Source organism: Vipera ursinii (assembly GCF_947247035.1).
Source record: "Vipera ursinii genome assembly, chromosome: 6".
NCBI lineage: Eukaryota > Metazoa > Chordata > Lepidosauria > Squamata > Viperidae > Vipera > Vipera ursinii.
In genome coordinates, this window is record NC_139515.1 from 74,726,519 (window position 1) to 74,741,463 (window position 14,945).

General features: G+C 37.3%; 1 protein-coding gene across 2 annotated transcripts in view; it reads right to left on the reverse strand.

Moving 5' to 3' along the window:
- KDM5A (lysine demethylase 5A) overlaps nucleotides 1-14,945 on the reverse strand; it is a 63,605-nt gene that overhangs the window by 26,166 nt on the left and 22,494 nt on the right. For both annotated transcript variants that reach the window (XM_083366798.1, XM_083366797.1), the window contains exons 14-25: nucleotides 14,061-14,255; nucleotides 13,755-13,936; nucleotides 13,483-13,607; nucleotides 11,587-11,737; nucleotides 10,417-10,531; nucleotides 9,411-9,766; nucleotides 8,302-8,440; nucleotides 7,571-7,750; nucleotides 6,646-6,807; nucleotides 1,964-2,515; nucleotides 707-850; nucleotides 215-374 (exon numbers count right to left, since the gene is read on the reverse strand). In XM_083366798.1, coding sequence (XP_083222924.1) covers nucleotides 215-374; nucleotides 707-850; nucleotides 1,964-2,515; nucleotides 6,646-6,807; nucleotides 7,571-7,750; nucleotides 8,302-8,440; nucleotides 9,411-9,766; nucleotides 10,417-10,531; nucleotides 11,587-11,737; nucleotides 13,483-13,607; nucleotides 13,755-13,936; nucleotides 14,061-14,255 — 2,461 coding nt within the window. The remainder of the gene's footprint in view (nucleotides 1-214; nucleotides 375-706; nucleotides 851-1,963; nucleotides 2,516-6,645; nucleotides 6,808-7,570; nucleotides 7,751-8,301; nucleotides 8,441-9,410; nucleotides 9,767-10,416; nucleotides 10,532-11,586; nucleotides 11,738-13,482; nucleotides 13,608-13,754; nucleotides 13,937-14,060; nucleotides 14,256-14,945) is intronic.

Consider the following 14,945-nt stretch of genomic DNA (forward strand, 5'->3'; position numbering starts at 1 on the left):
GAGTATCCTATCTGCCTGCCTGCCTGCCTGCTTGCCAATGAAGTTGATCAAATCTAGTTTTTAACTTGGCCTCACCACTAATTTTTAGCCCCAGAGCGCTTCATTTGTTAATTTAATTTAGAAGCTGCTTAAATAATTTTTGGTGAATTGGTGAAATTACAATAACAAATAAGTGGCACTGTACGTATAATACTATGTAGAAAAAAAGGATTACCTTGAGAACAGCTTTTTGAAGCTGATGAATATGCATGTTCAGCACAGAAAGAGGGAGCCGTCCACATGTGTGTTACTACTTCTTCAGATTTGATTGGAATTTCTTCGTCACAGAAGAGGTTAGGCTCCAAACTGCTAGAAGACTTTACACTGGCATTGTCCTAAAGAAAAGTACAGCAGAAACATGAGATTATGGAGAAGGATCTAATCATTTTAATACAACCCACCACAGGTTTGTTAACAGAATTACATTAAACATGGGTTAAGCCAGTGGCTTTCTTTCAGTTACTACAGCAATATATGGTTAGATAGTTACAGCACAATGAAACTCTGCACTTTTAAAAAAAAATAAAAAAAAATTTTCCCAAGAGGCTTCTGATCATCTCTTTGTACCAAACAACTTTACTGTTGTTTTGTTACTGGTGAAATCTCACTGAAGGAATAAAACAATTATTCACAATTGTGAGCTCAGAAATGTAATTGCAAGACTAACCTTTATGTCATAGCCATATGCTTCTCTTATGTCTTCATCTGAATCTGTCTCCTCATCATCATAATCCATAGTCTGTCGAGGAGATGAAGATACACTACTTGTAGCCCGATTAAACCCAGATTGCTGAAAACTAGTCAAGTGACCCTATGTGAAGAAACACACTTTATGAGTTAAAAAAGCATCCAGTGAAACTTGTACAAGGTAACAAAAGTTATTTGAGTTGATTAAGAGTTGCAAATCAGATTACAGGAAACTAATATTTGCTTTAAAATTATATTTCTAACAATAAGAATTGAAATTTCATTTCTAAGCTTCCAAGACACAACTATGTTCACAGATGCTGAGAACACCATAATTGCTTCTTCGCTTTTATAACCATTGTCTGAAATATATGTGGAACTTGGTAATTGATACAGTATCTGAAAATATTAGAATTTTATAGTCACTGAAGACATCAAACAAAAACACATCTGTGAGAATTATTAATAATCATTTGGAATTGATATATTTACATTTATAAGATGCTAATTACATTGCTTGAACAAAGAAAAAACAATTAAACCCTTTTAAAAATATCTTTTTATGTCATTCTTGCTGGGAAGTGAGCAGAAATCCCCAAATAAGAGGCATTCCCCCTAACTGTCTTTGTAATACATAGCAAAGGAAGGCATAACACAATAAATTGGCAATATGTGGCTACTCTACAATTGTTGGACTGCATATCTTAACACCTTTAGTCAAGGAAATTAACGGCAAAGAATGCTAAGGAATGCTAATGCATTCAGTACCTGAAGGGCCACAGATCACTGGAATAAAAAGGAATTTAGTATTAAGTGTATAGAGCTGCAAATCCCAAAGAGATATTTAATAGTAGGAAAAAAAGAATAGCCAATAAAAAACAATGTCACATTAGCTTTTTATTAGAAGTACAATTCCTGAGTGATAAAAATCTACTGTATTCATGTTTGAAAAGCTGTGCTGTTTGTAAGATTTTGGAATTTCCTGCATTGGAATATAACTATTTCTTCCTAGTCTTTGTAAAGTGTAAAGTCCCTGCTAGTGAATGTGTATTCGGTTATGTTCTAAAAAAACCAACTGTTTTTATCATTTGGACTGGTTTAAGAAGTCTATACAAAAACATCAACTTTTGGGTTCCAGGAGGACAGCATTCAGAGCAAACTAGGTGACAAAGCTCAAGCAATAAGGTCTTTATCCACAGGAAGAGAAGAGACTGCACCCAAAAAATAAAACTAATACCTGTAAATCGGGATTGGCAGCTGCCTTCTGGAGTTCCGCGCTGATTATCTTCTCCGTTTTCTCGCGTGCTGCCTGTTCTACCATACGCTGGCTCAACACAGAAAGTTTGGCCAACGCAGAAGATAGTTCATCGGTGGCCAGGGCTTGCCGTGCCCGATCTTGCCAGCTCATAGCTCGCTCTGTCAGGCACTGCAATGCTTCCCCCTCTGGCAACCGTACTGGGAGTTTTTGCAAGGAGACTAGTAGAGATAAAATTGTCTCAAGACGAGGCCTTCGAGATCGCATGCAAAGTGGGCACAAGAACTTGACTTCTTTGGCAGGCCAGCTAGAGCCCTTCTTTTGGGAGCTCGTTTTGGGAAGGGTCACGCAAGTGCTATGAAACCAGTCTTTGCAGAGTTCACACTGTAGCATGAATCCACTGGCTGTCTTGCGGCAGATGCAGAACTTGATTTCTTCAATGCGATCCACCATCGTCATCTTGGCCAGGTTGGCTTCCCTGAGGGCGTGCATGGCTTCAACCTCTTTCTGCTCCCGGTCTTTGAAGACAGCCACCTTTTCAAAGGGAAGAATAGTAGAGAACCATTCAATCCATTTCATTGGCAAGACTCACATTCCTAGACTGGTCCAACTTTTTTTTAACACACTGTGCTACACAGTATAAATGAACAAACAGAATACTTGTTCCAAGCTGCAATGTTTTTAAAAAATCTAATATACCTGAATCAAATTAAAAAAGACTTGTGAAAAATAATTATATGAGGAATCTAAAATCATTAACATTTTCAATAGAATACAGGTAGTGCTCGAATTACAACAGTTCATTTACTGACTGTTCAAAGTTACAACGGAACTGAAAATAGTGACTTATGACTATTTTTCATGGTCACATGATTTACATTTGGATGCTTGACAATTGGTTCATATTTATGATGGCTGCAGTGTCTTGTGGTCATGTGATCACCTTTTTGGACCTTCTGACAAGCAAAGTCAATGGGGAAGCCAGATTCACTTAACAAGCGTGTTACTAACTGACTCACTTAACAAATGTGGCAAGAAAAGTCGTAAAATGTAGCAAAACTCACTTAACAAATTTCTCACTTAGCAACATAAATTTGGGGCTCGATTGCGGTCGTAAATCGAGGACTATCTGCATCATCTTTCAATTACCATCTGAAACTTACTTATGAAGGTCTAATCTGGCTTCCATGTGGAAAAAGTTCATAAACAGAATTCTGCTACTGAAAAAAAATCTTGTTCCAAATATCCATCAACCTAACGTCATCCATCATGAGACAAGAAACATAAGAGGGCTTTCAAAGATGGTTGCACAGTACTAGCAGTTTCATACCAGTTGATGTGAATGACAAGTTACAAGCTGATAACCACAGCCTGCCAATCTACCTGCCAGAAAGGTACAGACCGAAAATCAATACCTTCAGGAGAAAAAGATGCTGCTTGTCATATTGACACAGAGAGATAACCCAGTAATTCCCTCAGAGACAGACTGCTTGAATTGTTCTTTCCAAACAAAAAAAGGGCACAGATGGCAGAATCAATGGAGAGGAGAAACTGGAGAAAGAAGGAATAATGAGGTTTCTCTTCGGCTCCCCAGGAGCCTCAGAATTACTGGAATTTCCAGGAAATCCCAAAATAATTTTTAAAAAGGAAATATCTGTTTTGGGAAACTGCTAGATGTGTTGCATTAGGTTTAACCTGTGTGTTATTGTTCGGTGGTAAAAGTCCCCTGATTCTATTTTCCGCATAAATTAGGGAAAGTTTTACTTGTATAACTAGAATGTTTCTATAGAATCTGGTATTCTCCAATGTCTGTCTCTTTTTTTAAAGTTTTTTTTCAAATATTTTTTAGCATTTGTAGCAGACTGCTGCCATCTTGTGATATGGCTGGAATATATCTTTTCCATTATATTTTGGATTGTCTTTGTATGTTTGTTTGGCTGCTGACTGACAGCTCTATCTTCTTTAACAGGGAAGCTCTGCATCTTAACATCTAAAGTTACCAAGAGTTATAAGTTACAGAGACAGGAGGTTCCATTATCATTATATAATAATATACGACATGCTATATGGTATGATATGATATATATGACATAAATATGTGTATAGAGAGAAATGGCTGTGAAAATCCAGGGGGCTTCTTAGAATGTTAGAGATATCCACCATTTTTGCCTATAGGCTCAACCCTTCTATTATATCAGTTTTATGTAAAGTAGGACCGCACACGCTTCATATGAGCTGTTTTAGAATGCATAAGTGATCCTCAAACCATGTGAGCCTTTGTAAAGTTATTTCTTTAAAAAAATGAAGCTGCGCTAATTGAAGCAACCACCCATGTTTCTAGGCTCTTTGCAAATTCCAGAAGATTCTTCCACACCATTTTCAAAATTTAGCCCTAAACTAAGATGTACCTAGCAAGATGTAAGATGGCTAAGACATTCTGCAGCAGTTATAACTACTTACACAGTGCCAGATCCCAAAGCTCTTGCAGATTACATGTTTGCTCACAGTGGTACTCCAGCAAGAACATGTGTTAATTCCAAATCCCAGACTTCAATTGACCATCAGGGATTTGTGTTAACTGACCTATATAGGTCAGTTAACACAATAATATGTAACTGCTCACTGTGTCCAAACAGATTTAGGATTTCCAACGCCTAATTGGTATTGATTGAAAAAGATATAGAGCTCGGTGTCATCAGTATTATCATCTCTCCAGTTGAGTTTTGCCTAGTAATTAAATTACTGAGCTATCAAACTTAATGTCCCCATATTAATCTCTTTTGCCGAGTTCTATAGGTGGGCTTTGGTGAGTTGACAGATATTTCACAATATCTGGTAGCTATAAATTTAAAGCTACAAAGAAAAATCAATTTGTGGTCAACAGATTCTGTAATTATGACAAAATAAATTCATGTTTGCTAAAATGATCTGCACAACTGCAATGTTCATTCTGTGCTCAAGAGTAAAGATTTAGCAGGATGTTCAGCAAAGTCCGACATTTTGAAAACTCAAGAAAGCATAAAATAGGTTTTAAGGTTCAAAAATATGCTTTATTATAATGTCAATAAGCTATACTAGTCACATAAATCATAACTATGGGCAATTCCAAATGTTATCTCTAAGGATCAGGTGTTATCTCTAATATCCAATTTAAAAGTGTAAAAGTATGAAAATGTTGACATCTAAATAAAATACAGGATGCTTACTTTTAATAAACCTAAGAGATGTGTTGTTAGTAATGTCTAAGGGTTCACAACAGCCTGATGACACATAATCAAAAATCAAACTTGAAAAGTTTTGCATATGTAAAATGCAATTCTTAGAGGTTTATTATCAATAAGAATACAATTTCAAAAAAATTAACCTAAAATTAAGGCTAATAATTATAGAATAAGCACACATGGTTCCAATTTTTTTTTTAAAAAAATGAGAGATGAGATTGTAAACCTTGAAAATTCTATTTTACTAATGGAATTATTAGCAATACAAAACTCAGATTGAATTCTATTGAATACCTTTCAATGGCTTAATCTTCTCAACAGAGTGAAAAAAATGTCATTCTGACATGTAATGGAATTTCTATTACAATATGTGCATTCTAATAGCTATTAGTTATAAGTAATAACTATTCTAATAGTTCTAGTCCTGTAAAACCTGGATTCTCTTAACCTCCAAAGAGCAGACAAAATTTTATTTCAGATTTCACCCCCAAATAATGGACCAACTCTCTTGCTTCGGAACCTTCTACGTAACTGATGTAATTTATATTAATTGTTAAGTCTAGAGTTATTTTATGTTATCTGCGTCAATTTGATATAAACTAACAGAAAATATACAGAAGCATCGCTTACATCATTACATAAATGAAGTAATTACATCAGTACAATTCTGATTGAATGGATATTTGTATTTAATAGAAAGTTTTTCCTCCAAGAGGTCCATTAAATCAAGATTTAATGCCTGTTCTAAAGTAACAGGGTTTTAGATTCACAGTAAAGTAAAAGATACAGGAGCTTCCTACTGGGGAAAAAGAATGGCTATATACTATACAAGGTAAAGGTAAAGGCTCCCCCGCATATGTGTGCTAGTCATTTCCGACTCTCGGAGCTAGTGCTCATCTCTGTTTCAAAGCCGAAAAGTCAGCACTTGTCCGAGGACATCTCCGTGGTCATGTGGCCGGCATGACTAGACGCCAAAGGTGCACAGAACGCTGTTACCTTCCCGCCGTAGTGGTCCCTATTTTTCTACTTGCATTTTGACGTGCTTTCGAACTGCTAGGTTGGCAGAAGCTGGGACGAGTAACAGGCACTCACTCTGTTACAAGGCACTCAGGATTCGACCCGCCAAACTGCCGACCATCTGATCGACAAGCTCAGCGTCTTAACCCACTGAGCCACCGCGTCCCATAATATACTATATACTCAACTGTTATCAAAATAATAAGAATTGTATTAACCCAATGTTTGCAAAAAAGGATACTTTGGGGGAAGAGGAAATCAACTAGAATTAACATATGGAATAGAGATTATAGAAATTAATTGTGCTATAAATGTAACCCAGACAACACACTGTTTACTAATTATTGAATGAATTATGGTTTGTTAAAAAAATCAATAATATATATATACAAAAAAAAGAATGGCTAAACGAATATGGACCCTCACCACAGCTGCAGTATCCCTGTATTCTTCTACTCCATCTTCTAATTCACTCAAGGATTCCATGTCAAGATCTTTTTCCTTCTCCTTCTCTATCAGCTCCTTTACTCTTTTTCGTCTGTTCTTACTGCTTCCATATACACCAATGTCAGTTCGAGGGCTAAGAACCTATAACAAAAAACAATAAAAGTTCAGACATACAAATGTTTTTACAAAACATTTTGTTAGAACTCAGATCTGGCCACAATTTCAACGGGATCTGGGCTACGCTAATTTTAGAAAGAGTTTTACAGAGAGGGTTGATCAAATTGAGACTGCTTTTAGTTTCAATAAAAGCAGTAAGTTTTCAAAAAGGCAATCTTCTTACACAGCAATAAAATTCTATACAATTTACAATCCTAATTGGAACCAGAATGCCCACTGCTAAGCAAGGAAACTAAGCGAGCTGCGCCTGATCTTACAACCTCTTTTTTCCGCAGTTGTTAAGCACATCACTGCAGCTAAGTGAATCATGCGGTATAAAACAAATGCACCGTCTCACTTTGCTTGTGGGAAGTTGGCTGGGAAGGCCACAAATGGTGATCACATGACCCTGGGATGCTGCGACTGTTGTAAATACATGCCAGTCTGCCAATTGCCTGAATTTTGATCATGTAACTGTGGGGATGCTGCGACCGTTGTAAGTCCGAGGATTGATCATAGGTCACTTTTTTTTCTGTGCTTTGTTAACTCTGAATGCTTGGTAAAAGAACGGTTGTAAGATGAGGACTACCTTTATCCCCCTCAGTCCTATGCAAAACTGCTGTTTTTTTAATCTCTTAACTTAAATTTTAAGGCTACACCCATCACTTGCATGAAAGAAGATCATCATCAACAACTGGAGCATTAGAACATGCTGCTCTGGATCCTAGTACATGTTTTCCCAACTAACCTGTAAAAGTGTGTAGCTTGAATTCTTCTTCAGAAAAGTTCGGCCGGTGCGTTCCCTCCACGCACGGGCTGCTGCTACCTGTGAGTCAACTTGGGGGAGTGCATCAAGACGGACAGGTATGAGGCGGCCTTTGGTAGACAGATTCTCAAGTTGCTCTAGATACGCATAATTACTTCCATTCTGCATGGATTAAAAACAAATCATTCTTGTCTCGTAATAGAGCAAAAGGAACCGATCACAACTTGAAACGTGATTTTAATCACTGCATTATTTTAAACCACATGTTGGGTCTTCAAGGTAGCTACTGCCAGGATAGTCAATGATAAAATGGGTTGATACAATAAAACATCCCAATAAACATGAGCGCAAGATAATAACATTATTGCAGAATACAACTTTCTATTTTAATGAAGGGCATGTGAAATTAACAAGGGGTTTTGTCCAAAATACTTTTTTAAATGAGACAAATGCAGTTGCGCATTATTACTCTCCTAATTAGCAAATGGCTTTTTATTAAAAAATATTCAGACTCAGCAATTAACCCAGTATGAGTCCCCATAGTTAAATTTTAAAATTAACCTGTATCTTGAATCAGAATCCTCACTTTATGTGAAACAAGATACCTTTTGTAGCAAGAATCAAGAGTATCACAATGTTACTATCTGACTCTTTATAATGAAAGGCAAAGGCAGTATCTGAACTCTTGCTCAACTCTGTGGAATTAAACATACTTGAATGGCCTCCACTTTGGCTGTCCAATCTCGAGCACGCTGCAAGGCTTCTCTCAATGCCAGAATGTTGGGCAGGTAAGCTGGGATATTCTTTGCTTCGTTCACAATACTCTCCAGAGCGACAATACTTTGTCGAGGTCTAAGAGCAGAGAAGAAAAAAACATCTGGAATATATCCTTATTTCCTGGTCCAAATCAAAAACACATCTCAGTTATAAAACAGGACTATACCATGCATTGAACACACCTCAGCTACATCAGGAATAATGCTAATCTCACATATTGTTTTATTTAATGGTTTCATGGCACATAATCAAAACAAATTAATCTAAAGCTAACAATTTCATAAACAATTCAACTGTGCCTAAGCACTCATAATACATTCTCTGGAATAATTCAGTTTTCAAAAGCTCCAGGAGGCCAAAACAGTGAGGACAGATGTTTCTAATTTTGGGGAGAGTTGGAATAGAACACTAGCGCTATCACAGTTGACGAGACTTCCCCAAGATGTAAGAGTTGGGCAAATTGATTCCAGATGGAAAAACTGGCCCTGCCTATATGTAGATACCAAGCAATACAGGGCTTTCCAGATTAGAATCTGGAATTAGATTTGGGAATCAGGTTGTGTCCAGAGTACCGGTGTAATATAATCCAAACGCTGGTGACAAGTGCTAATCCTACTCAAGAAGGCTTTCCTCTTGAGTAGTCTAGAAAGGTAGCTCCACATACAGCACATTGCATTAATCCGGATAAGTGGTAAAGACCTACACCGTCAAGGCTGAAATTGATTTCCTCAATTGGATCAATAAGTTTAAGACAGATAAGGGCTCCTCAAGCAAACAATCTACCCAATCAAACTCAAGAGTCTGAAGCTAGAACATATGAACATGATTTCAAAACTTTCCTAACACTATCTTTAGAAAGGCTTAGCAATGTAATCTTTTCAGACATGCTGATTTTATTAATAATAATAAAAAATCTAACCATTAGATTCCCCTCCCTTTATGATTTTATCCAAAGAAAATTGTATACCATATTTTGGTAGACAGCCTTTGAAACACCCTCAACTCCTGATGGACTCATAAAGACAATGAACAAAACACCCCTCACCTTGCTTGTAGGCAGACTTTGGCTTTTTCCTCCCACCTCTCTGAAACTGTAAGCACCTCCTGCAATTCAGCCATGGCTTTCTCCACTGCGTGGTGTGGTGCTAGGCCCACCCCTGAGTCTATCAGTTTCTTCATCAAATCCAAGGTGACTCTCTGAGGATCTGAAAGAGTCACCCGCACTTCATCCAGCCAACGTGCCTGTTGAAGCTCTTGCTTCAGGCGAGGTAATTCTGGAAGTTCCACATAGAGTCCAGAGCCCATGTCTATCAGCGTCTGCAACTTGGATGAGTCTGGGACCTCATCCATCATAGCCTCTTGGGCACGCTCGTGAAACTCTTCGACATCATCCAGCAGGTTCTTTGAAAGGGTTTAGAGCAAAGTGACCATTTAGCACAGTGATAGACGTAGGAACAGACATCAAATGAACATCTGAATGTTTTTAGCTAGGTTTGTTTGAGGCGGGCAAAAAAAAATGGTATTCTTAAAACAATTCTTGCAGCAAACAATATCAAATCAACCATTCACGGTAAAGGAAATCTCTTTTTGAGGGTTTTGAGAGGACCTAGAAACAAAATATTTGCTTGCTCCAAAGTACCTTGGTTCAAAACAACAGTCAAAATCTTAAAGTGGAATTACTGAAATTAATTTGCTGAAATTAATACTTTCATCCCTGCACACATTTGGGCTTCCTGGAAATACTGCAATAGTCAATTGATTACTATTTGTTTTAATTCAGCCCACTTCTTTAAATGAGAAACAACCACTGTCAGTTGAATATCAACCTTTTTTTAAATTTTCATTGCACTTCAAGTGCATAAAAATTGTTAAAATTAAACTTTTGACACTTAAAAAAAAACCCTACACAAAACAGAACAGGAAACAATATTTGCAACTTCCCCCTTAAAATGTTGTCAAGAGACTCTAATGGATTATTTTATAAAATTTCAAGAAGTATTTCTATAGCAACTTTTAACTCTATCCAAATTCAGCCTTCTCCAAAAACTCACCTTTACTTGCCGAGCCTGAGTGATGACACAAGGAAGACTGAACAACTGTTGAACAAAAGCTTTCAGTTCTTCTACAGTCAGTTTAGTCCGTGTCCTTCCGCTGTCTGAATTCAGTCTATTATATAAAAGAAAAGAGAATAGTGTAAATTGCCATATTTCCTGTTACTGATTTTATATAGATTTTTACTTTAAAGCTTAAATAACATTCATAAACTTACTAGTTTCAGACGTATCCATCAAAATTGATGCTGAAAAGTCTAACAACCTTTTAGTAGACAAAACTAAGCAAGCTTAATCCAAGTTGACGTTGGTCTTAAAAGCTAGAATGGCTTAAGAGGTAGGAATAGTTAAAGAAAAGTGTCTTCCTATACAGAGGTAGTCCTTAGGTTACGACCATTCATTTATTGACTATTCAAAAGTTATGACGGCACTGAACAAAGGATACTTTCAATGTGTCCTCATAGTTCCGGCCATTCTAGCATCTCCAGCCAGCTCATGATAACAACATCACAGCTAGCCACAGTCATGTGATTGTGTCTTCTAACATTTTCTGCTGGCTTCCAACAATCAAGAACAATGGAGAAGCCAGCATGAAGTTGGAAGTTGAGGTCACACGAGATCTTCACTTAACTATGATAACTGGGATGTCAGCAATTGACGCTGGTAAGCAACATGGCCATGTGACAATGTATCTAGTGATGGAAATTCCATTCCAAATTGCCTTCATAAACTGAGGACTACTAGATATTTGGTTGGATATTTCTGTTATTGGCTTTCCATAAATAATCTGGTCAAAGGGCAGATTTAGTAGTACAAAGACTACCTCTCTTTAGTTGCATGTTAAAAACTGGCTAAAAATAATTAATACTGCAACTCCCAAATATCAATACTGCAATAAGTTTATTAAATAAATTTGCAAACATTTTTAATATGCACACTTATTAAAACATTGCACAAGTTCTCCAATTTGCTCACTCTTATATTTTTTTTTCAGAGCACAACTCAAAACAACTGAAAATATTGCTTCCATTATTTTTGTCCTTCTGACAATATATCAGCTGATTTGTTCCACTTCAAAATATTCCATTTGGCAAAGTGCAATTTATTATTTTATCAAAGTGCCATGAACATTTCATGTGGCTGGTTTTAAAATTAAATGCCTGCTCATACCTGTGCTTCTGTTTTTTGCTCAAAAGCAGCTGGGCTACTGAAGCACAAGTCTCTGCCTCTTTCACAGCATCCCTCAGCTTACGGAAGAGGTCATTCTCTGGGTATTTCCTGTCTTCAGCATCTTCTAACATTACTTTCAGCTCAATCACATCTGCAAAAAAATTGGCTGTTAAGTCATTTGCTCTAATACAGATTTTACAGAATGCCCTAAAGCAGACATGTCAAACTTGCGACGTATCAGGACTATTTTGCCATTGCCGGCAATGGGGTGGGTGTGGCTTCCGGATGATGCGTCCGGCCCACGGGCCGGCAGTTTGACACCCCTGCCCTAAAGGAAACAGCTAAGAAAATTAAAAAAACTTATATTAATCTTTTTCAAAGAACCAAACACAGTACCTGATTATTTTTGGGACCTATGTATATCATTTACTGATTCTAGAGTATCATATAGAGGTTTTCCTGATTAAGACCTTTTTTTCAGATTTTAATACCTGTGCAAATCACTTTGCTTAATGTAAGTTTGAACAACCTTACACAGTTGGACACCAGTTAGTCTAACATTCTTGAAATTCATGTATGATTATAGTTTGAAATAAAAGTACTATTTCATCCATATTTAAGACTTAAAAGGATTGTATGCCTGCTCAATTTATTAATTTATTTAATTTTTCATCTTTCCCTTCTTCCAAGGAGATCAGGATGGCATATATCAATGTAATTTTAATAGTGTTACATTTAGCTTTCTTAAACATTGTATGCGTATATGTGTGTATATAATACAAATACACGCATACCATATATTATAGCTTTATTACACATTAAAGATAAAAATAAAGGTTTTCCCTGTACAATCATGTCTGACTCGGAGGAGGAGGTGCTCATCTCCATTTCTTAGTCGGAAGAGCCAGCATTGTCTGAAGACACTTCCATGGTCATGTGGCCACCATGACTATATGCCGAGGGGCACAGAATGCTATTATATATTATCTATTAAATGAAAACTGTTAAGCAGTTAGAAATTCAATGAACACTTGTTTAGTAGCTGTTTAAAGTTGTAACAGCACTGCATGAGGATACCTATCACTATTCCTCATAGTTGCAACTGTTGCAGTGTCCCCATGTTCATGTGATCACAATTCAGGTGCTTGCCAACCAGCTTGGAACTGCAAAGTGAACTGTTGGTTCACTTTCATGTTTCTTTGCCCTCCAAATTTGGGTTTGGAAAAGTGAAATTCTTAAGCCAAAACATTTCCCTCTACAATCCAAAACTTCTCTGAACAAGTCCCAGGGTCATATGATTGCTATCTGCAAGCTTCACTACCAGCTACCAACAAGCAGTCAGTAGGCAAGAGTTTGCAAACAGTGATCATGCAGAATTCACCTAATGAGAGGAAGTTGAATTTCCACCACTGTTATTGTAAGTCAGTGGGCTGACATGGATGTTTTGCTTCACAACTGCATCACTTAGTTTTGGAGCTGCTGGTCCCAGTAACCACTGTTAAGCAAGGATTATCTGCATTTTATTATGTATGTTGCAATCTGGGTAGATTTCAGATGGATGAGGTGATAAATTTACATGAATGGGTTTTTTTCCATGCCTCCAGATGTTATATTCTTATCTGCCTACTTCTTTGCGGTTGGGTTAGAACAAACTGATTGGGCATCAAAGGCTAAACTGGTATTGAAACACAAGTGTCTCTGCTCCTTAAGTAACATTCTACATATTATATCATAATACTTATGTGGAAATAATTTTTTAAAATAATTGATTCAACTTTCAAGTTTCACCTTCCGAATTTCGGTTTGGAAATGTGATATCGTTAAGCTGGAACATTTTGATTTACTATCCAGGATTTCCCCAAACTAATTTTTCTAGGAAACAAAAGTCCATCTAACCTTTTTTGTGGCTGAGGTTGGCAGACAACGCATCTGTGACCCTGCTGACCCAAGTATCGTAAGACTGTGCTCTGACTTTCACTCCATATAGCAAAGAAGGGAAGTCTTCCAGTGGGTATCGATATCTGGAAGGAAACGAGAGCTTTCAAAGATTTTGCAAGGCTCATTAAGGAAGAAGTGGGACAGATGTCAAGGATTCCTTGCTGTTTTAATAGAAAAGAATATCCTAGTTTAAAGACGGGGATGCTTGAGCAATAGGGGGGAATCGTTACCTTAGACACTTCTTCTGCATAGGGCACGAACACAAATCGTTTGGATGATACAAACAAACAAGTCGCTCAGGATTACAGGAACAGGTAAGGGCAGACAGGAAACAGGTGGTCCTGCAGGCTGCACACTGCCGCTCATCATCTGGAACCAGCTCAAACACTTCCTCCTCCGACATCAGCACTCCCTGGAGTAAAAATAGGCAACATCTGATAAAAAGTTCTTAACCAAGAATTGTGAGTCTTCCCTAAAGGGGGTCATACATTTTCTTTGCTCAGCCCCAACCCCTTCAAAAATCCCCCTAAACTCACCATCTGCACAACACACTCCCTTAAGCGCGCCTCCTCTTCAGTCATGAGAGTCATTTCTTTGCAGACCATGGCAGCCAGCCCAACATCCAAACACTCGGGATCTGCAGCCATCTTGAAGATTAGTTCCTCATGAGAGAACACACAATGACGTCTCAGGCGTCGATAATGGTTTACACACTGCCGTCCAATTGGAAGCTAGAAATGCAAGGTACACAAGACAGCTTTTGATTTAGAACAATATTCTAGTAGATTGCCGACCTATTTTGGCTCCTGGCCTGACATGCAGGAAATTAAAAGACAAACAGAAAAACAGGTAAAATGGTACTAACTAAAGGCGTGGGAAATTACGTCAGGCACTGTGTAGTTCAATATCCAAGGATAATGTTTCTAGAAGTCATAATGACTAAAACTCTTCAATGAAATGAAAAATAATGACGAGGAAAATAGTCGAGTGATTGCGTGCAGGAAATGGATTTCAAGAGATGTAATTTCATCTCCAATCAACCTTTCTAGACTGTAGCTATATTCTTTCCCATCAGTTGACTAAAAAAAGCTACAGTGCAGTAAACATGAATAAACGCGACAAGACCCCAGCTTTTCATATTAGCCTAGGGAACCCAATCCAAAATTACTGGATCATAGTAAATTCAAAATTAAATGTACATATACAATTTACTTAAAATATTTCAAATATTTAAATATTTATAATAACATTGAAATAAAAAAATAAAATTATTATTTTAAAGTGGCTCATACCCACATTCTGGCTCAGGAGGCAAGATCCACCCCCCTCTGTTTTAGCCTTCTGGAAAAGACTTAAAACCTGGCTATGTCAAGTGTCATGGGGTCCTAAAGGACAAGCTGCTGCCAAAAGATGGTTGGTGT